General features: G+C 45.2%; 1 protein-coding gene across 8 annotated transcripts in view; it reads right to left on the bottom strand.

Moving 5' to 3' along the window:
* NTM (neurotrimin) overlaps positions 1–23,267 on the bottom strand; it is a 963,501-nt gene that overhangs the window by 408,611 nt on the left and 531,623 nt on the right. For 7 of the 8 annotated variants that reach the window (XM_023185888.3, XM_023185889.3, XM_023185891.3 and 4 more), the window contains one exon: positions 21,895–21,979. In XM_023185888.3, coding sequence (XP_023041656.1) covers positions 21,895–21,979 — 85 coding nt within the window. Of the gene's footprint in view, positions 1–21,894; positions 21,980–22,447; positions 22,719–23,267 lie in introns of those variants that run through there. The other variant, XM_023185892.2, reaches the window with a different exon arrangement.

Raw genomic sequence — 23,267 nt, 5'->3', positions numbered from 1 at the left:
CTCCCCGCCCCGGGGCCACACACGCTCCCTGACAGTCCCAGGACCAGGAGCCAATTGGCAGTGCCGGCTGCACTTGCAGGAGAAACAGAGCGTCACTGCCAGCTTTTAGTGACAAAAGGAGTGTTCATAGCAGGCGCGTTGACAGCTGTCCGAGTGCCACATTTATTTACAAAATGTTAGTTAAATTACTGACAGTTGGCGCTGTGGAGGAAAAGCTGAGAGAAAAGCTGACATTTCTTGATCTAGTGGCACTCAGCTCACAGCCCTGGCTCTGCTCCCCTATCTATTTATTAATCCCATTATTTGCTTGTTACTTTATCTATTTATGACTTCTGGCTTATTCACCAGCCATTGCTTTTAAGAGGCTTCATGTGTCCTGGGCAGTTAAATTGCTCCACTCAATTCGGTTCCAAAGGCCCTTGGCCTAAAAGTTGCCCCGAGGATCAGCTGTTCCAACCAGCATCTGTACCTCCTGCAGCCCAGGCCCAGCTCAGCAGCATCTGGAAAGGCCCCTGTGGGCAGGGATCGAATCCCTTTGCAGCACATACTGATGACCAACGCATGCTCGTTAAGGTATAAATAATCACCGCCATCAGCTAATCACCACTATCAGCACCGTCTCCTATTCCTCATCTGCTGATCAGAGACAGGCTTTCTGTGTAGAAGCTGGACGAACTGCTTCCATTTTTTATTTCTACTGACAGGGGCAATTAAGATCCAGGAAGAAGAATTGGGGTGATAAATGAAGATCAACATCATGGCTCTGCACCGTTTTAGACACTAAAACATATTTCCGATACAGCATGTACAATCTCTTTTCCTCAAATGTTGAAAAAAGCATATATTGCAATAAACTGTGGTCTTTAACTTTTTCCTGATGTTTCTTCTTACGTCAAAATAATGCATGTTTTTGTTGACAATTTAAACTATACAGATAAGCAAGGGATTATTCTTATTCCAGACATTCTATTTGGAATCGTAGGGTTCATCTTCCTTTACCATCCACCTGCCCCTCTCCACAGCATGTGTCACCAGTTAACATATTCTATGTTTTGTATGTATTTTGTTCACTGTCTCATTCCACTAGGAGGGAAGTGCTGTGAGGACAGGGATTTTATTGTTTGACAGCTACCGAATTCCACAAAGCCTAGAACAGTGCCTGGTGCATGGTTGGCATGTTATGGATACTTGCTGAATAAAACTGAACATGACGTAGCCCTCCAGAGACGCACTAATCAGTCTTCCTGGTTCTGACAGCCCCAGCTGCTCTGGGCTCAGTTGGAAAGGGATGGAGGCATGGCCGCAGCAGGAAAGACTCGCCAAGGCCACCCACAACTCTGAGGTTCTCTCTCCCGCCAGAAACGGGTCAGCTGTAGCTGATGGCCTCTTGCTGCTCCAGTTTCCTATTGTAGTTGGGCTTCCATGGCACAGCCACCCTCAGCCCTCATAGATGCAGGCCCCTTCCTGCCACCACTTCTCCCCCAAACCCCCAGTGTCCCTTCTGTGCTCCCGCACCATCCCCCACCACATCCCAGATGACAAGGTGGCCTTCTGGACCAGCAGTGGCTCCTTCTCAGTCACTTCCTGAGGTCTTGCTTCTGAAGATCCCCATTCCTAGCGAGGTCATGGGCATGTGGAAGACAGGAACTGTGTCTTATTTATTTCTGTAGCCTAAACATCACCCAGTGCAATGCCCTACACATGGGGACGTGTGTGCCAAAAGCCCCATGGCCTACCACACACACACACACATACACACACATAGATATACACATATATACACACATATATATACACACACATATCGATATATATACACACACATATATACATATACACACATACACACACACGTACATATATACACACATACATACACATATATACATACATACACACATATACACATATATACACACATATATACACACATACACACACACATGTACATATATACACACATATATACACACATATACATACACATATATACATATATACACACATACACACATATACACACATATATACATATATACACACATACACACACATGTACATATATACACACATATATACACACATATATACACACATATACATACACATATACACATATATACACACATATACACATATATACACATGTATACATATATACACACATATATACACATATACACACACATGTACATATATACACACATATATACACACATATACATACACATATATACATATATACACACACATATACACACATATATACACACATATACACAAATATATACATATATACACATATATACACACATATACACATATATACACACACATATACACACACATACACATATACATACATATATACATCTATACACACACACATACACACACACTTTTTTTTTTTTTTGAGACACCATCTTGTTCTGTAGCCCAGGCTGGACTGCAATGGTGCCATCTCGGTTCACTGTAAATTCAACCTCCTGGGCTCAAGCGATCCTCCTGCCTCAGCTTCTCCAGTAGCTGGGACCACAAGCGCATGCCACCATGGCCAGCTAATTTTTGCATTTTGTGTAGAGACAGGGTTTTGCCCAGGCTGATCTTGAACTCCTAGGCTCAAGTGATCCACCTACCTCAGCCTCCCAAAGTGCTGGGATTACAGATGTAACCCACTGCACCTGGCCCAGAAACCTATTTTTATGACACTAATCCTATCTGGTTATGAAAACCCAAAATTTTATTTTTTTAAATTTACTTATGAGAGAAAACACAAAAAGATCTATGTCACTCACAATTCCACTACGCAGAAACGTTACGAGCACTACTATGTTGATGGAAAAGCCTTTCTGCTTTTATTTAATATTTTTAGTAGGCGTTTTAAGTACGCACACACATGGTCAAAGAGCATCAAAGCACTTCTGACTGGTGAGTTGCAGACCAGTTAATTATCTGAAATGACTGAGTCAGAGCTCTGCCTTTGTTCACATTCAGGACTACATTAATTTTAAATTATTAGAAAATGCATAACGTTAAATGAAAAACATTTGCAGGAGAATATATAAAATTTCTTTCTATTTGGAGGGACCAACAAGAAAAACTAGACAATATGTTGTTTGAGAATAATTATATATTTGGTAAAAGTCTAAAGGAAATAAGGAAATAAGAAGCAAACATTCAGGCCAGTGGTGATCTCCTCAAGCAAGAAAGGGTAGAAAATAGGTGGGAATGCAGAAAGTTTCGCAGGTAATAGAAGGCTATGTTTCTTAGATTATACCGAGAGAACACGGGTGATCAATGTATTATGTTTTATACACAGATATGTTACACACATGCTGGTATATAAAGTATTTCATAACAAAAGGAAAATAATACACATTTGGCTCCCTGTACACATAAAATATTGTGCTCCTTGAGTAAGCATTTCATGAAACATTTACTGAGTGCATGGCATGAGCTGGGCCCAGTGTGAGGGGCCAGCAGGTTGAAAATAAGCATGGAGGAAGGAGCACCAACCAGAGGGCAACAAGTACCCTGCATTCTTCCTCTGCCCACCTGCTCAGACCACATACGGCCACCTGTCCCACTCACTTCCACTGTCCAGGAGGGAAGGCTTTGGTGACAAAAATAAAGAGTTAATAGAAAAGTTTCAACTGCATTTATAATGGGAATTATATATTAATATTGCCTTTTGAAATAGAGGTATGTTTAATTAATATTTTCTCTGCGACTCAGTGTAACTGTTGGGAAATACAGACCAAAAAGTCACTGGTGTACACTGAATGGTTAAGCAACCCCCAACACTGACCAAAGCAATAACATCAACACTAAATCAACGGTAATATCTACTTTTTTAAAGCAATGAAAAAGTGTTTAAAATTAGATAAGAGAATGAGAATAGACGCTTACAGCCTCTTTGCTGAAGCATTCATGACAAATCATTCTTTCTGGACATTTCATGGATTTCAGCCATCACAGGACCATGAGCAGGAGGTAGCTGAGCCTTTGGTCACAAACGACAAGCTAAATCCAGCGAGCACCTTGGTGTTTATTCACCCAGCAAAGCAAGCAGACTTGTAATTCCATGGAAGTTCACGATCCTTCGAGGAAATCTTCATGATATGACCACTGGAAGTGCCTTCTTAGTTTGTGAATCAGTGTGAACCAAACAAAAGAAAAAGACTCCAGAAATGAGCTTTGTCCTGTATCACAGTTAAGTGCTTAAAGCGATGGAGGTGGCACAGGAAATTGTGGGAGGGCAGAGAAGGTTTTACATGAGGGCTGTGTCCTGTCTCTAGCATAAAAATGAAAGAAAATACAGCCTTTGCCGTCTATAAGAAGCAGAAAGTTTTTATAAGGGCAATAAAGTTACAGAAAAATGAAAACAAAACAAAACAAACTGCTAACATGCAGTAGCCCAAACTGTCAAACTGCTCCAGGGGCTTCCCCTAAGACAAAGAGTAAAATCCAAAGCCATCACCAAGGCCGGTGGCTTGGCCCGGGCCCCAGCCACGTCTCCCCACATTGGTTCAGGCCAAGGATGATCCCTTCTCAGCACCTTTGTATCTGCCTGGGAAACCTCTCTCCTAAATGCAGGCAGGCTCACACCCTCATTCATCAGATCTCACTCAAGGCCTGCATAGGAGGGCCTTCCCCTAACCAGGGCGTCTAACCTCGCACACTTCGTCCGTTCCCCTCCCTGACTGCCGCTCGCCTCTACAGAGCATTCATCACTACCGGACGTCGCATGGTGCAGTCACTTATTTCCTCATTGTCTTCGCAAGTCTCAGGGTCTAGAGCAGTGTTAGGCACTTAGCAGATGTGGAACACTTTCTTTCCTGAAAGAATAGTTGAATGATTCTAAACAACAAACTGTGGGAACATGAGAAAACAACAGGTTTGTACTGATGGAAGAAATGAAGGAAAGGGTGAGAATGATGCTGTTTGCAGGATTTTCAATGGACTTGCTGGGGGTGGGTCCGTGGTGGAGAAAGAGTAGGGGAGAAGGAGATGGAAAATGCAACCAAGCTAAGCAAGCCATGGGGAATGGTGAGTTCAGAGTTTGTAGTGGAATAAAACAGACAGGAGACCACAGAAATGGTTTGTGTTTGGAGATTCTGGCAAGAGCCAGAACGTCGTCCATCGTCTTCTATACATGCCTAAGCATGTTTAGCTTGTTTTTGCTAATGGAATATATTAACAATATGAAATAACTTGTTTAGTGCCTCATATATGCCAGGTATAATCCTTAAGATTTTACATCTTGTGCTATGTAATTATCAAAAGTACTTATGATAAGTATTATGATCAGTGTCTAGCCATGCTGTAAAGAAAACTCACAGGGTAGACCCTCGGGTAACCCTTGTAAAGCATTTACCATATAAGGATAGGTTCTCATTAAGTGCTTCTACTGGTGTTGGTTTTTATTGTTATTATTCATATTATGGTGATGATTCTTGTAACTAGTCTGTCAGATAGGTATTAAGATATAATTTAGCCCCATTTCACAGATTTAAAAGAAAAAAAGGCTCAGAGAGATTAGGTTAATAATTTAACAGTCCAGTTAACTCTCAGCTTAAGTTTTTCCCAACACCAGAATCCATTATTCCCACTACAGAACATAATCTCAATTCACATGTTTCATGCAGACTTATGAGTTGAATATATATGTTTAGGATAAATATGTATATACTGTTTTCTAGCCATGCTGTAAAGAAAATTCACAGGGTAGACTCCCAACTATTGGGAGCCGACTATGTGTGATGCCATCTCTAATGCTACCACAGGGCTCTGTGATTTTATGTCTCTGTAACAGTGTCAAGAAAGTACTTCTCAGGGTATCAAGTGTCCTTCTCCACTATCAAGTATCCACCTTTGCTTTCCTTCTTCCTGTGAGTGAGTATGGAACCCCATGTTGTGAATAGTATTTTGAACGTCTGTTGAAACTGTGTGCTTAAAGGAATTAGCAGAAGCCGAAGTGACAACGGTCAAGTGCAGGTGGCTTCCAGAGGAAGGTGACCACAGGCTTTAGGTGACAAGACAAAGCTGCATCCATTTACTGTGGATAAAAATTCAAACAACATATACACACTTCCCATCTAGGCTTAACTCTCCAAGTCTTCCAGTCGCTACATTCTGAGGGTCAGGCCTAACTCAACCCTAGAGACTTGGGCAAGATTTCGTGTTTGACGATGGCTCCAAGGCCGGGCCAGTATCCTGGTGTGGTGCTTGGAGCCCGGCACCAACTACTAATTATATATTAATGGTAACTAGGAAAGCAACTACTTTTTAAATAACAAAGGTAACCCCAGGGGCATGGAAACGTCAGACTGAACGCTTAATAAAGTTGGTGTAAAATGCTGTAGGGAGCAATGTTAAATTTTCAGCCACAAACGAAGATAATCCAAGAAATTTTTTTAAAAGGCAAAAATCTCACTTCCTTAGCATACACACTGTGTAGGTTTGATTACTGAAGAAAGAGATGAAACATGTGCTAAATAATTCTTCTCAACAGTTCATTAGGCCTAATCCATCTCTGATTTCTGTGAGTCCATTAATTCCAAATATGTGCCTACTTATACATACACACACATCCACAGATGATCATCAAATGCCAGCTTAATTTCACCATGTAATGTCTTGGAAATGGCAACAGGTAAAACGTCAAATTGGATATTATGCATATTTTAAAAGTTTATAATTTTCAGATGTGATAAGTGAAAATGACAAGAGTGGGCCCAAGAAGGATGACATTTCAGTGAGAAAACCCTGGATCCTCACGGCTGGATGTGTGTGCTGCAGGGGTCACACGTCAAATATGAGTTGCCAGAAATCTACAAAGTCCACATGCAAACTACCAGGCCTCTGTGCGCAGCAAGTGAATCAACACAGGTGTTGGGGCTGCTCGCTTATGTGGGGTTTGTATTTACTTCCCATCTCCTGAGAGCTGTGTTCCTGTCATCATTCACACCCTAATGTGGACATGAGAAGAGCACTTACAGACACTGAGGACCCCCGGATCCCTTTGTTGGCTGCCTGCCCCTTATGCAGCTTGGACACTTCCTCCTCCTTGCCTTGCTCGTCTTTGCCTAGGTCATTCCACTTGCCAACCCATCTGCCCAACACGCTCTTCCCTGCAGGGCTTCCTCCACGGTTCCCCGCCTTGACCATCATGCAAGCCCCTGCTCCTCCCTGCACACCAGGTTGCTCTATCCCCTAACCTACAGTCTACTTTCTGCCCCAATACTTTCCATTATGTGATGCGCTGTTTGTTTGTTTACTTATTTGTTTTTTTACCAACAGCTGGTTCCTGCTAAGTACGGTTGTGCAGGTTGTGCGCTGCTCAAGGGCTGAAGAAGGCAACAAAATAATACAGCCGGCACTCTGTTTACTCAGTCAGGGACTCTGGTGAACAACATCATCAGCGAGGAATGCCTACTCCTACTTGGTCTGTGCAAGTTGTATGCTAGGAGAAGATGCCTTTTTTTTCTAATCCATACAAGTTGCAACCCTCATCTCCTTCACTAAACATCACTCTGTAAGACAGGAACTTAGCACCTAGAACAGTTCCTGGCTCATAGGAGATGTACAGTAGGCACTACTGAAACAACACAGCAAAACTCATCCATCTAATCTCCAAGGATACATTAAGCTCCTATTATGTGCCAGGCACTGTGCAGCATACCAAAACAAGAACAAACACAAAACAAGATCCTGGACCCCTGAATCACAAATCATGGAATTGAGCCACCTGAATCTTGCCGCTGTCTCTGCATTGCCTCCATTCCTTGTATGTCTCCTATCCACAACTCTGGCTCAGGCTCTTCCCCTTTCCACAGCTTCCTTTCTCCTTTACCCAAATCCATACACGATTGCTCCACCACCTGGTTTCTCTTCAAAGCTTGGAACTCTGGCTGGGTGTGGTGGCTCATATCTATCTGTAATCCCAGCACTTTGGCAGGCCAAGGCAGGCAGATCGCTTGATCCCAGGAGTTTGAGACCTCCTCGGCAACATGGTGAAACCCTGTCTCTCCAAAAAACACAAAAATTAGCTGGGCATGGTGGCATGTACCTGTGGTCCCAGCTATTTGAGAGGCTAAGGTGGGAAGGTAACCTGAGCCTAGGGAGGTTGAGGCTGTAGTGAGCTGAGACTGCATCACTGCACTCCAGCCTGGGTGACAGAGCAAGACCCTGTTAAAAAAAAAAAAAAAAAAAAGAGAAAACTCTAGTGGTTTTCTCTTCTTACTCTTTAACATTCTCAAGAACAAGCCTACAAATCATCCTATCTATCTCTTTAGTGTGTGTCAATTAAAACACTGGATGTTACAATATCTCTAGCACAAAAGGTTATATTAAATAAGTGACCTCCAGCCATTAATGAGTAATTTATCATCTAAGAGGTATTTTCACCAATTATAGTGTGTCTTGAGTTACGTCCATTATGGATATGTGCTCATTTGCCTCAAGGTAAAACTTTTCCTTGTCACTGGTTTTCACATTCCTGCAGAATAAAGCAGACATGTTACTTGGACCACAGATGTAAGCAGTCAAGCAACTGAAAATCAAACATTTGAGACTTCCGTTTGAAAAGGCCATGGTTCTCACTTTCAGACACATGTAAAAATCATCAAAAGGTTTGCCAAGAAATTGTAATAAGTGCTTAGGTCTGGATTCAGAAACTACATCTGTATATTTCTATGCAGCTGAAATCAGAAAATATAAATTATAATGGTTGAGTATTGACTTAGATAGGATAATGCTAGCTATTGTAACAAATCGTCTCTGAACTCTCAGAAGCCTGAATACAAGTTTGTTTTTCCTTTAGGTAATAATTTAACAGGGTTCCTGGACAGCTGGTGGGTGGGGGTGCAAGCCCTGCTCTGCGCTGTCATTCAGGAATTTGGCCGATGGAGCTCTGCCAAACAGGACACAGGTTTCCAAAGTAATTTTGGACATCAACATCCAGATGGTCTAAGGAGAAGGAACATAAAGAATTTCACAGGGGATGTTTTTCTGGGCCAACCTACACAGAGCTTCGGCTCACATTCCTTTGGGTAGAGCTGTCACATGGTCACCTCTAAATTCAAAAGAGTCTGGGAAAGGCAGCCGAGTTTGTGCTCAGGGGAAAAATAAAAAAAAAAACTTATATACGATTTGAGCAGCCAGTAATCCCTTCCTCAAATCTAAAGAACGAAACACAGAGCGAACCCAAGGCCTGGGAACGCTCATTTTCTTAGCGGCCCCACATGATGCGCTGGGACAGAGCCAGGACTAAAAGCCAGGTCACCTTGGCCCGAGACCACAAGTCACATGCCAAAAACAATGAACCGTGCTGACACTTTTCAAAAACCACCCCACCAGCAGATGTCTGTGTAGCTGTAGAGTGTGCACCAGAGTCAGCCACCGCCCCCAGCTCCACACCCTGCACTGTGCATTTCCACACACAGCTCCAGGATGACAAGAGACACACCCTGCCCTCTGCCCACCACGGGCCCATTGCAGACCCGGTCCTTCCTCAGTTATGTAAGGCTAACACCAAGTATGAGCAGAGCGCCAGGCGCTGCTCCGCGCACTTCATGCTTCACACTGGCCCAGAACCCCTATTATTAGTCCCTTCAAATGAAGATAAACTGAGGCACGGCAAGGCCAATCCATGTGCCAAAGGTCATATACCCAGTGGCTGAGCCAGAATTTGAAACTGGGGATGGGAGGAGGGTCTGGCTTCAGACCCTGCACTTAATCATTATCCTCCAGAGCCCGAAGGTACAATTCTCTTGATAAAGAAAGGTTAACATGAAAGATTGGACATTGAATGATGTGTGAAACTTCAGGCTCACAGCCTGATTTCTAGCTGCTGCTTCCCTTCCTTCCCTTCCCCCCAGGTTTGTAGGTCTCGAGCAGAATAATCCTTATTCTCCAGTGTCTATTAGATTTTCCATAAAACCCCTCGTGACAGTGGATATTTAAAGGCTCTTTAGATTCCACATGTGTAGATTTTCTGAAGTGTGTCACATGGCCCGACCATTTCCTCCTCAATGTCTCATTCCACTCTCTGACCTAGAAAACAAACACACCAGCTCACACACACCCCATCTGAACTCCGTTTAATAATACCCGATCCCATGCCAATACAGAGACAGACCTGAGTTTCCTCTTTCTAGTAAAAGATAAATAATTTCACTATGAATAGCTTACTATTATTCCTAATAAATGTTTCGTTCACTCAACAAATGTTCTGAATTAGATCCCATGTCCCAGGCAGTAATGTAATCACCACAAATGAGAGCAATAAACTCAGCAGCTTGGTGGACCCTGCATTTTAGGGGAGTAGCAATAAATAAGAAATAAATAAATAACAGACTTCTCTTGGTGGTACAGGCTGTGAAGAAAATTAAAGCTAGGCAGAGAGATAGAAAGATGGGGGCTGAGGACATCACTATTTCAAACAGCATGATCTGCAAAGCCTTTATTTAAGATGGGGTACTGGAGTAGATGCATGAATTCAAGGAGGGTCTAGACACATAAGTTTATAGCAGATCTTAAGAAAGGGAAGAACATTTCTTAAGTCAAGAAGAGTCTTAGTAAGTTCCAGGAACAGCAGAGAAGTTCCGCGTTCTGCATTCACATAAGTGAGGTAGCAGTGATGTGGGGAGTGGTATAAGGCTTAGATAGGCACCAGGTGATTAAAAAGCCTCTACGTCATCCAGATGGTTGCATTTCATTCTAAGTTTAGCCAGAAGCCACTGTAGGATTTTGAACAGAGTCATGCAATTCTTGTGAAATGGTAGCTGGGGCTACTAGACAGATACTAAACTCCAGGGCAACAGGAGTAGAAACAGCGGACCAGACAAGATGTCACCAGAATAGCCCAGGAGACGGTGGTGGCCTTGCCCAGGGAGGTAGTGCTAGAGACGGTAAAAAGTGGTCTGATTCAGGATAACTCTTAAAAGAAAAAACAAACGGGATTTAGCAATGAATTAGACGAAGCACAGGAGAGAATGAAAAAAATAAAAGATGTACTAGGTTTGCAGTTCCTAAGATCAGAAAGACTGAGGGAAAAGCAGGACGGAGTAGCTGGCCGTGGTCCAACGGGCCTTGTGTCAAGGGCACCAGCTGGGAGGACCCAGTTTGAATGTCATCATTAAAAGTCTCCGTACATGAGCAACAGGATGTGCAGTCTGGAGGTCCAGAGTGAAGAAACGTGGTCAGAACAGACGGCAGAAGACTATGACAAGGAAGGGGCAGAGGGCGACAGAGCCAAGTGGCATTTCCTCCACCCTAACAGGAGATGTTGAGAAAGATGAAAAAGAAATGTCCAGCAGCCATAGCAAGGAGGACGTTTATCCAACTTTCCGGCCTCAGGGTAAGCAAGGTATTTGAGGAAAACAGCCACTTTTGAGGACTCCAGGAGTGGCAATAATCCAGGGAACAGCCGAGTTTCAACTAAAGCAAAAAAGAAAACAGGAAAATAAGGGGAGAACATTCAAAGTAGAGACTGCAGATGTAAAAATGTTGCTGGTGACAGATCATAAGTCCAGAGGGTAAAAAGGTTTGGAGGATGATGAAGAGGTTTGCAACTGGGTTAGACTGTTGGACGTCAGGATATGAGTCTAGAAAACGATGCATGGCCCTGGGGTTGAGGGTCTGTGATTTCTGAGGTGGTTGAGATAATGGAGAAGATACAATAGGGTTTGTTCTGATGGTCTCTGAGGAATAAAAGGGCAAGCATTTCTACCCTGATTGGCTTCTTTGGGAGTTGCTATGGAGAGGCTGGGCTCACGACTGAGACCCAGAAGCATTCCGGACTCTGGCACCTCCTCTGTGGACTGCAGTGGCTTGTGTCATTGTTGGGAACTGGATGATCTAACTAGGCCTATCTATGATCCTTTGCATGCTTGTTACTATTATTTAACAACATTATTTCTTTAATATGCAAATGTTCCAGTGTCCTACTGCTGTCATAATACAGTACCAAAACTGGGGGGCTGAAAACAGTGGAAATGTGTTGTCGCACAGTTCTGGAGCCCAGAAGTCTGGAATCATAGTGATCACTGTGTTGGCAGGGCCATACTCCCTTTGAAACTTGTACGGAAGTTTCCCTCCTTGCCTCTTCCTAATTCCTGGCTGTTTGCTGGCAATCTGTGGCATTTCTTGGCTTGCAGGTGCATCACTACAGCCTCTGCCTTTGTGGTCACTCTCTGCATGTCTTCTGTGTCTCCACATAGGCATCTTTTTACCAGAACACCAGTTATATTCGTTTAGAGGCACACTCTACTCTAGTATGACCTCACCTTAGCTAACTACATCTGCAGCAACCATATTTACAAATAAAGTCACATTGTAAGGTATTGGAGGTTAGGACATCAATATAACTTTTTTAATGGTAGGGAGATGGGACAAAATTCAACCCATAACACCACAGCACTGCTATTTCCAGCTTTTCTGTCTAAAAACTGCACTAAATTAAAAATAATTTGCATGTGTTCTTTTTCTTACTTACAGCTTCTGATGGGTTAGTATTTTGGATTGAGCTCTCCTGACAGGTAAATTTGTCCAAAGATGACTATTCTGAATATGAGAGCATTTTTTTCACTCATCTCGCACATTAGAGGCCGTTAGAAAGTCAGAGAAGATCGAGAAACTATTTTCACGCGGATACATCTTCCTCTGACACCATGAACCCAACAAAGCTTGTTTGAAGGTCGATTTTAGTTGTTTTAATGTTCCATCAGTCTGTTGGTTGATGCTGTTTTCACTAGAAATTCTACTATTTTAAGAAATTCATCAGCGAGATTGTAAGATTAGTTCATATGTTCATTTTATAAGGAAATCTAACCCCCCAAAAGCTTTCTAAGCCAAAACATTTCACACTGATAAGACAGCAAGTTGCCCAAATACACCCAAGTAAAACCAAATAATTCAACAATGTGAATAAATGAGATTTAAGAAAAACAGATCATGAAAGATCAAGACTGCTATTCATAGTTCACTACATTTAAACTAATGTAAGCCCTTTGACATTAGGTTAAAATGGACAGGACTCTTCCTGTGATCCCATCAGTGAATGCTGAGATCAGTTTCTAATGCCAGATGCACTGGTGTTGCCCTAGACCTGACCAGAAGTAAAATTCCCAAATGCAATGAAGCTCCTTCTCTGTTTTCACCATCACCACTCAAGCCCTGAGCCTGCCTCCAAATGATGAGGAGATATGAATGAAGAGAAGATTTACAATTAGAGAACATTAAAGCTGCAGGAGTCTTAAACTGCCCCTTCCCCAACACATGTTATCGCAGACCCTGTTTTTACCATTTGACTCCAGTGGAATTACCATGGAAAAATCATTTCTCCAAGGAAAAAGGGTCTGGCAACCTGAAATCTATGCATGAATTCACAGATAACCTGCTCCACAGAACCTTCTGGATGAATTTTTCTGGTGGGAAATGCATCTTCAGAGCCATGAACCGTCACAACGTGCTATGCAACAATCTTCTTATGAAAAACAAAGAAATATCTTTCTTCTCACTCCCTCTCAGAAACAAAACATCTCAAGAAATGATTTGAAACTGAAGAATCTCTAAACAGATGTGTAGCAGAGGCACCACAAAAAAACTCACAATTATAGGTGGACAAAGGGGGATCTGTCCACCTATGATTGGATCTTTCAGAAGCGAGACACTAGTATATCTGCCAAAGTGTTTAAGCTACAATAGTTTATAATGAAAATTGGTATATGTGTGTATATTATATACACATATATGCACACATGCATGTGTACATACATATATATTCATATTTAAAGAAAGTTATAACTATATACGATGCTTTGTGTGTGTTATCTCATTTTAGCCTAAAACAACACTTTGAGATTGGGTAATAACGGTCCTCTTTAAATGGAGGGTGGAGAGATTACAAATTTTGCCTGCAATCAAAGTGCCTGAGCCAGAGTTTGTAGATTGCTGTCTCCCACTCTGTCTTCGTCCTAGCCTACCACTCCTGGTACCTTTGAGTCAGTAAGGTCTTGTGTGTTGGAGATCTTTGTCTCCAACGATTGTACTCCTAGTAAACTTCCCTGTTGCTTCCTTCTCTCTTCAGCTCACACATGCAATCTGAAATTGCATCCTAAACCCAATAAATCCTTGCTTTCCTAAAAAATAATATAAAATAATATTATGTGACCATCTATAATGATGTTGGTAGTATTACTTATTATTTATTTAGTATTAGTTATCTATCACACAGTGGGAACCCATCAACTTACTCCTGAGGAAGCAAAATGACCTTAAATAACACAAGGGTAATGTTCTATTTTACTCACCAGTGGAGACTTTCAACCCAAGAGAACAAATATGCCATTACCATTAATTATCTTTTTTTTACAAGATTCCCCAGGAGAGACGCCTATTAGTAGTTAAGAAAAGAAGGAAGCATTTTGGAGCTGGTCCCTCCTGTTCCCCTGGTACTATGGCATCCCGATCCACTGACTGGCCTGTGGAATCCTCCTGGAATTGGTGTCTGCCTTGATTGGTTCAATATCACATTCCAGAGAAGTAGGTGGAAATGTTCGTGGTATTATGAGCCCCCTGTGAGAAAGTCGAAGATTGCTGATCCCTAAAGCCAAAGATGAACGGAAGAACCTGGAGTAAGAGTCTTCCTCTGAACAAACTATGGAAAGTGTAGGATTCTGTGAGTAGAAGGGACCTCTAGAGGTCAGCTGGGTCCCTGTGTCTCCACGCCATGGACGACATGAAACCTTAAACACTCCCAGGCCCTGTTTCTCACGCTTCAGGAGAGGGGATTCCTGTGCACCATGACAAGGAAGGACAACCAAACTCACTGGGTCTCTAGTGGGAGAGGAACTTGGCAATGAAGAATAGAAGGGACAGAACGAGACCAGCACTACAGAACAGAGGGGGACTGCCTAGCAGTCTGACACCACCCATCCTGAGTCCCAGGCTCAGCCCCCACCTGAGTATGTGAGCTGGGAAAATACCTTCACTGTGCCTCTCAGCTCTTTGGTTTCCTGCACTGTAAAATCAGAGTAATAATTGTGTCCACCTGATGGAGCACCTGTGAGGATTAAAAGAGGTTCTTCTGGTAAACTGCTCAGCACTGGACCTGACCCGCAGGAAACAGCTGTCCCACATGGAGTGAGAGTCAAAGCATAAGAATGCAAGGTGTGGTACAGACTAAACCAGCAGTCAGGAGAGAATACGGTGATAAATGTCAGCCAAATGCACTGAAAGCATTCACGGTCAGCAGGATGCTTTTGCACTTAGTAGGAAAACACGGCCTTTCCTTTAGCATGCGTAGCCCCAAGTGAGGGCTCACAGCCTGGGGATGGAGAGTGTGCTGGCTGCCGGCCCTTCTCGCCCTTCTGGAAGGCATCCTTGTGCAAGACTGATTATCACTACTTCCACTATCTGTAAAACCAGGTGGTTGACCTCCCAGATCTCTGCAATCCATTCAAATTCAAGAATGCTATGCATTTAAAAGAGGGAGAAAGGAGACATTTTTCTGCAAAGCACTTATGGTTTAGATGAGGGGTGTTAGAGAACCGAGCTGGCCCCCTGTAGCCTCCTCTGGCTTTCAGTGACAACTGGCATACTCCTACTCCTTCTGCCCCATGTTAGGTTGAGTTTTTAGTTTTCCCATTTTAGTTTTTGGCTCCTCAACAGCTGAATGTGCTTCCAGGAGCCTCCCTCCTTGGTCCCATCTGTCCCTTCTCCTCAGAGTCACAGGACACCAGCCGGATGCCTGGCAAGCCCCAAGGTGAGTGCCCAGCGGCCGGTCCTGGAAGGGGGCAGGGGAGTGGGAGCAGCACCGGCTTCCTGAGTAGCATTGCTATTCTGAACGGGTGAACTCATAAACAACAGATCGATAGTTACACCAGCACAACCGCTGCCAGCAGCCTCCACAAACACAGAGAAAGGGTGGGCACAGTGCTTTTCTGTGTCCCTCCTTATCTTGAAAATGCTAATTTCTCTAGGGTTGACTATATCATCGTTTCTTCAAAGGCTTAAGGACTGGGTGGGGAAGTGACCCAGCAGAAGAAAGGCGTGTGTCACGGGTGCAAATATTAAGTCATGGAGAACCAACACACCCCGTTTGTGGCCTGGACAGACACAAGTTCAATGACTTCTGTGTATTTGTAACCTGTCCCCAGCACCTCCACAAGAGCAGCCTCACACAGCTGCCCAGACAGAAATGACACTGAGGAAATAACATGCCCAAGGCAAGGACAACACAAAACAATCCAGGAAAAAGGACACAGACTCCGAGGAGAAGAAGACGTGATCTCAGGCCTTCATTCCTGCAGTCATTCATGCAACAACTTTATTGAACACCTTCTATCTGCCAGACACTGCTTATACAGTGCTAACAAGACAGAGCATACCTCTTCTCAAGGAATTTACAGTCCCTTTGGGAAAGACAAACCATACGCAGACAACCAAATAATGAATGGGATAACTTCGGATGGAGATGATTGTTCTGAAGAAAAAAAATCCAGGATGATATGCCAGGGTAAGACTGGTGGTAGTGGTAGAGGATTATTTTGATTTGCTATCAGGAAAAGCATCAGGGAGGGAATTCTGTGTGAGCGTAGGCCAAAATGATAAGAAACAGCTGTCCATGGGAAGATCAGGGTAGGGGCGTTCCCAGCAGCGGGGACCACAAGAGGAAACGCTTTGCAGCTGGAATAAGCTGTGTTTATGGGTGTCCACAACAGAGTGAGTGAAGGGAAAGGCAGGATGAGAGTCCTTTGGATTTTATTAGCAAATTCCACAGGCCAAGCCATGTGCTGCGGATTAGGAGGCAAGCCTGGAGGAGGCATGGTTCTGCCCTCAAGAGGTTGTGGAGTAGTTGGAGGGACTACCAGAGAATCCATTTGCTTATCAAATGAAATTCCAAGCACTTTACATGACATGAGCAAAGTGCCACAGCTTCCTTCATCTAGAGGATGGCTCCCTGGGTCCTCTCAAGTATCAAAACCACATTCAGTCTGTGTGATTCAATGGAGTTCCACATCAAAACTCAACCTAAATTGCATACGTTTCTCAGACCTTCAATTCCTAACTCACCCTAGAAAAACAACATCATCCAATCGCCAAGCCCATGGTCTAGAGGCACAACAGAATGCAGAGTTCAGCCTCTGATGCCCACCTACCAAGTGATCCCCAGGAATAACGTACTTTACTAGCTGCTGCCTTAATTGGGGAATCTCCGAAATGTGGAAAGCATTCATTGAAACTGCCAAGTGACAGGTGTGTTGATGCTTAGTGAAGGTCTCTAAGTGAACGACACCCATGCAGTTGGGCATCTGGGGCTCTCTAATTCCTCACTGATGTCTGCTCACTTCCACCCAGGAGCCAGGAGTTAGTGAAGTCCTGCCAACCCACAGAAAGCCTTCGCTCCAACAGAGGGGCTCTGCTCCAGCCACAGACAGCGTGATCGCCCACATTTTCATGGTGTACTCTGCCTCACAAGGTCTATGATCTCTTTCTCCACAGCCAGCTTTTTCAGTTGGACCCAAGCCCCCAAAAGTCAAGTCCAGGCCATACGCCTTTCCACACCCAAACACCCAGCTCAGTGCCTGATATGGTCTGGCTGTGTCCCCACCCAAATCTCATCTTGAATTGTAGCTCCCATAACTCCTGTGTGTTGTGGGAGGGACCCAGTGGGAGATAATGGAATCATCAAGGCAGTTTTTCCCATACTGTTATCGTGGTAGTGAGTAAGTCTCACAGGATCTGATGATTTTATAAGGGTTTCCCCTTTCTCTTGGCTTTCACTGTCTTGCCTGCCGCCATGTAAAATGTGCCTTTTGCCTTCTGCCATGATTGTGAGGCCTCCCCAGCCACATGGAACTGTGAGTCCATTAAACCTCTTTTTCTTTATAAATTACCCAGTCTTGGGTATGTCTTTATCAGCACTGTGAAAACGGACTAATACAGTCCCCTTCTTGAAAGAATCACTCAATACATTTTTGATTGACCATAGTTGAAATTTAAAATAAAATGATAGAGAAATGTGGTAAGGAGATAAATTGAATATAGCTGGGGGATACTGCTGTTTGACTTTCATTCATTTTGTTTGAGTAAGAATCCGCCAGCACACAGTGCTCATGCCATGACAAGGCATGATTCTCGCTTTCCAAGAGGTGCTCTGCAGTCCAAGGGAAGAAAGAAGACAGAGAGTTAGTGAACATTGGAAAACAGGGTCTAAGCCAAAATGAATAGGGCAGACATTAAGTGCCACAGAGGAATGAGAGGAACACAGAACTCAAAGGGTCCTGAATAGTCCTGGGAAGCTTGGTGTACAAAGTCAAGGAGCAAAGTCCTGAGCCAGCATACCGTCCTGCCACTGGCTGCCTGTGTGATTTCAGGTAAGTTCCCCCTCACTGGGTCTTAATGGGGAATAATTAAGTCTATTTCAGAGAGTTGTGAGGATTAAATATTACTGTTTACATAAAATGTTCACACAGTAACAGACCAATGATAGTACTGTGCATCCTATTAACATGATTATTACCAGCGCTTCATAGTCTGGCTTCAAAACTTCCTAGCTGTGCCACCCTCACCAAAGGATGTAAACTCTCCACACCTCAGTTTCCTCCTCTGTAAAATAGGGTTAAATAATACTATCTCCTACACCACGGGGCTGTTATTGAAGTGTTACTGTTACAAGGCTGAATGATAGGTTAGATAGTATTAAAACATTCAGATGCTCCCTAACACATAGTAAGCACTCAATAAACATTGGCTAACAGTACTATTATTGCAGATTCTGTTTTACCTCACCCTTTTAAGAAACATGCCTACAGAATGTCAGCAGGAGGGCAGAAAGAGTGGGAGATTGTAAATTGTAATTCTTTTCAGGCTGTCAATGTTATACGAATTGAAAGGTTTCCCAATACCTCCGTAAGGATTGTTAGAGCTACTTGGATAAGATAAAACATTTTTTAAAAGTTTCCTCACATTAGAATCTTCTGCTGAGCATTTATTCTTTAGGGATTGCAAAAGATCCTCAAAAAATGATGTTGGTGAGAACAAAGCAGAATAAAAGGAAATTAGAGCAAAAAGTCCTCTGCTGGTTATGAAGAAAACTACAAGTATCACCATCATCACCCAATCACCCATAGGAAGATGGATATGGCGGCCCTCTAGGCCACAGCACAGGTGCTCTGGTCTCCCCTAGCTGTGGTTCCCTGCCGCTTGGTCATATGATTAGCCAAAAAAGAAAAAAACAAACGGAAGAAGAAAGAAAGAAAGATGGAAAGAAGGAAGGAAGGGTCCTCTGTCCCCCTACACACACACAATACAAAGCAAAAAGAAAATAACTCAGAACTCTGAACTACTAGATTGTTGCAACCTACAGTCAGGTTATGTGAAAATGTAGCAATCTTTATGCAAACAAAATACATTCTGAAATTCCTACTTGCCTCTCTGTACACAGAACAAGAAAATGCAGGGTCTGTGTTTGAGAGTTCAGGGACTTCCACTCCACCAAAGTCCATCCCAGCAGGGCAGCCCTTCTTTGTTCTAGTGCATCAGAGTCTGAGAAGAAGGGCAATCCTGAGAGGCCTGAGCATCCTCCAAATGGTTGTTACACCTGGTGCCTGATTCATATCCTAAGTCAGGCCCATGGTCAAGGGCTGGTGTGGCTCATCTAATCCCTGCCCTGTAGTGCTCCATCCACTGTGAGGGCCTTTCTCTTGCGTGTCAGGAAGACATTCAGCCCCTGAGGCTGGCACAGAAGGACAGGAGATGTTCCAGAAGGAACTTGGCTGGGTTGGGGCCAATTCAAGGGTCTAGAAAGGAAGCTCCACCATGTTCCCATCTCCATCCATATCCAAACAATACCACTGTGTGGAGAGCACATGTGAAAATGCAAACAAACATTAGTGCTGAAAGAGACAGAGAAAGGGACTGGCAGAATGAGAAAAAAGAACCATGAAAGGGAAGACAAAGAAAGATAAGTCAGCCAGTACATGATAATGCGATTTCAAAAAGAAGCTACTCCTAACCCAGGCCTGTCCCGTGATTCAGCCTCTGCTGAATGCAGCCACCCTCTGGACAGTCCTGATTTTCATAAGCCTTGAAGACTACCTCTGGAAACCAGATCCTGGCCTCAGACAGAGGGTCTCTGTCTGCCAGGACCCACTTCCTGTTTATTTATCTTCAAATCTCTACAGAGCTACCTCACACCTTTTCCTTGAAAAAAAAAAAAAAAAAATCCCATTTGTATCTAAGATGTTCCCCATATGAGAACGTCTCTGTCCCTGGGAGAACCTCCTTGCAGTCAAGGACTAAGGACAAAGGGGGCATCCAGAGAACATTAAATTTCCTTGATTATTACTGCATTAGACATTCATTTTTGGTTTTTTATTTAAGTAATCTGAAATCACTGCATATTTGTTACTGTCCCCTGAAATCCACTTTTAAAGCAGATACACAATCATTTCAGAGTGGGGAAGCTAGTTGCTTTATTTTTTCCCAGAAGAGTGGAAGAGGCGGGTCTCATAAGCTAACACATAACTAGGAGTTCACCAGAGCCATGAGGATAAGCTCTCCCTAGACAAAGGATCACAGGATGCTTGTAGCCCTCCGTGGGTCCCTAAATTACACACTTCCTTTGGCAATGTCCTGATAATTCAGCTCTGTATTGACACTGCCTTCTCTTCACCATTTTCTATCCTACAGATACTGCCTTAAGTATACAGTCCACAAACAACCCAATCCTAGAAGAAGTCATCAGAGGGGCAGAACAGTAGGCAATGGCACCAGGGTTATCTTTCCAGAAATCTTCATGTGCAAAGGACAAGAATATTGCCATGTTGCCTTGTGGTTAGTCCTGTTGCTTAGTTTGGAAAACTTTATTTAAGAGGGCAGACTAAACCAAGGAGAGGCAGGGAAATCGTTCCCATGAACCTTCTTAAGTTCTACCTCATGCTTATTTTCTTATAAAATTCCAGAAAATAAAATTTCCCATTGCAATCATTAAGTGTGTTGCCCTCATATGAGAGGTGTGGCTTATCAACACTGGAAATTGAGTTACCATTTCTGCAAGCAAGGTAATCAGGGAGATAGAATCATTCTACCTTACACAAAGCATAACCGAGATTCTTCTTCTTCTCCTCCCCCAGTGCCTGTACGCCTTAACCCCAGAAGCCAATCAGGACCCAACCCAACACTGAAACCTAGTTTCTCTTCAGTAGACGAGTTTTGCATGTACTGTTTTGGTGGACAGCAGGAACAGGACACAGTTCACTACAGTAAATGCCATTTTCCATGACTCGGGCCTCAGAAAGCCACGTTCAGACAGGAGAAAGCACCTCTGTCTGCCCAGCAGCTCACGGCATGAAGGCACCCCAGGAAAGCCTGGGCACAGTCAGACCCAGGACAAAACAGCGGCTCTCCCAGAGTGCAGGAGCCAGGGCTGGCAAAGCCCCATGGCATGGGCGAGTGGGGGCATTCACTCCAAGCCAGACCCCTCCTTTGGGACTCATTAACTTCAGACTAGACTGCTCACGGGGAGCCCCTCCAAGCCCCCTGTCACCACGGCCACCAGGCTCAGGCACAGACAGTGCCAGGGACAAGTCCCTCAATCTCAGCGACCACCTGGTCCAGCCACCCCTCACCCTTAACAAGTGCCTGAGCCGCAGAGGCCAGTTTTTGGGAAGAAGCTCGCCGCCAGAACCTCTGAGCCTTTCCCTATGAATGCCACATTCCCACATTCCCGGGCAGAGCTCCCAGCGCAGCCATAAATTGTGCAGCCCAGGGAACCAGCGACCTCTCCGCCAACCCAGGCACGACTCAGTGCACACACCTGCACCCCTGCCCCTTACCCCCACGCCATACAAATCATCAATTCGCAGAATAATGTCAGCTCCCTACCTGAGGGTGGCGCTCTCCCCCTGCCGGACCGTCACGTTGTCCATAGCTTTGGGGAAGGTGGCATCTCCGCTGCGCACGGGCACTCCTGTGGGTACAAGGAACAGCAGCCTGAGAGACACGACCACGAGGCACTTCCAGGGCAGGAACAGGTACCCACAGACCCCCATCCTCGACAGCCACAACTTCCCCGAACTCCGGCAGCCGCACGGCACACGCCCCCCGGGCGAGCACAGGAAGTGGGTGGGGTGCGGAGCGAGCGCGGGGAGTGAGCGGTGAACTAGCGGCGACCGGGAGGCACGGGGAGGAGAAAAGCGCGCAGACTCCTCCAAGTCTAATATTCCTCCCCCAAATCCAGCCTCGGCTTGCCAGCCTCGGAAAACCAGTTCCACGGCGGACGGCCAAAGGGGGCTCCCTCCTTGCTGCTTCGGCCCGGAAGGTGGCCGAGGAGGGGGAAGCGCGAGGCAGGTGAAAGGTGTGGGCGCGTCTCAGGAGCCGCTTCTTCCCAGTGGCAGTTCAGACATGGCACTTTGGAGAGCAGTAAGCACTTTGGTACCGGAAGGGGACGGGGTGGGCTTCATCCAGCTACCCGGAGGCGGTCTGCAGTCCCTCAGTTCGAACAGGGGAAATCCGACACTTTGTAAGTTTCGGAGCCGGGCTCGCCACCGGAAAACAATCGGAAACAATAGCAGATGCGAAGTGGAGCTCGCAGGAGGCGCAGGGGGTGGCGCGCGGAGGAGACGGCCGCGCGGGCTTCGTTCAATCCGGACCCGGGATCCTACGGCAGCCGCCTCGGTCAACTTCCTCGGAGCCCAAATGCGCGCTGCAGCCGCTGCTCTCCGGCCGGGCTCCGCGGGGCAGGGGCTGCGGCGGTGGCAGAGGAAGGAGCGGCCGGGCGGCGGGAGCGGACCGCGGCGGCCCCTAGCTCACTAGCTCGCTGGGGAAGGCGCGGCGCAGCCGGCACCGGAGCCGCGCGGACGCCAAGCTCAGCGGCCGCCCCCGGCCTCCGCGCCGCCTTCCTCCCGGGAGCAGCCCCGACGCGCGCGGGCCCCGACCGCCGGGGTTGTCATGGCAGCAGCTCCATCCCTGACCGCCACTTTCTCCCGGTGCCGCCTCGGAGCGAGCGGGCGGGCGGGCGGCGCGGATTGCGCTCTCATCCCGGCGGGCGGGCGCGGGGCGCAGGGCGCGGGCGCCCACCTTAACCCCCGCCGCGCCGGGCCCGGGCTGTGCACCAGCCCAGCCCAGGCCAGGCGTTTAACCATTTACGCGCTTCCAAATTAGGGGGAAAAAAAACAAGTTACCTTGCAACCTTAATCAGCCCCAGACTTGAGACATCTTAAAAAGGGTCACAAACTAATTAACTGGGAAAGGAACGC

The sequence above is a fragment of the Piliocolobus tephrosceles genome, chromosome 13 (assembly GCF_002776525.5).
Source record: "Piliocolobus tephrosceles isolate RC106 chromosome 13, ASM277652v3, whole genome shotgun sequence".
Lineage (NCBI taxonomy): Eukaryota > Metazoa > Chordata > Mammalia > Primates > Cercopithecidae > Piliocolobus > Piliocolobus tephrosceles.
Note: the sequence above shows the minus strand (reverse complement) of the source record. Positions and strands in the feature narration are given on the sequence as shown.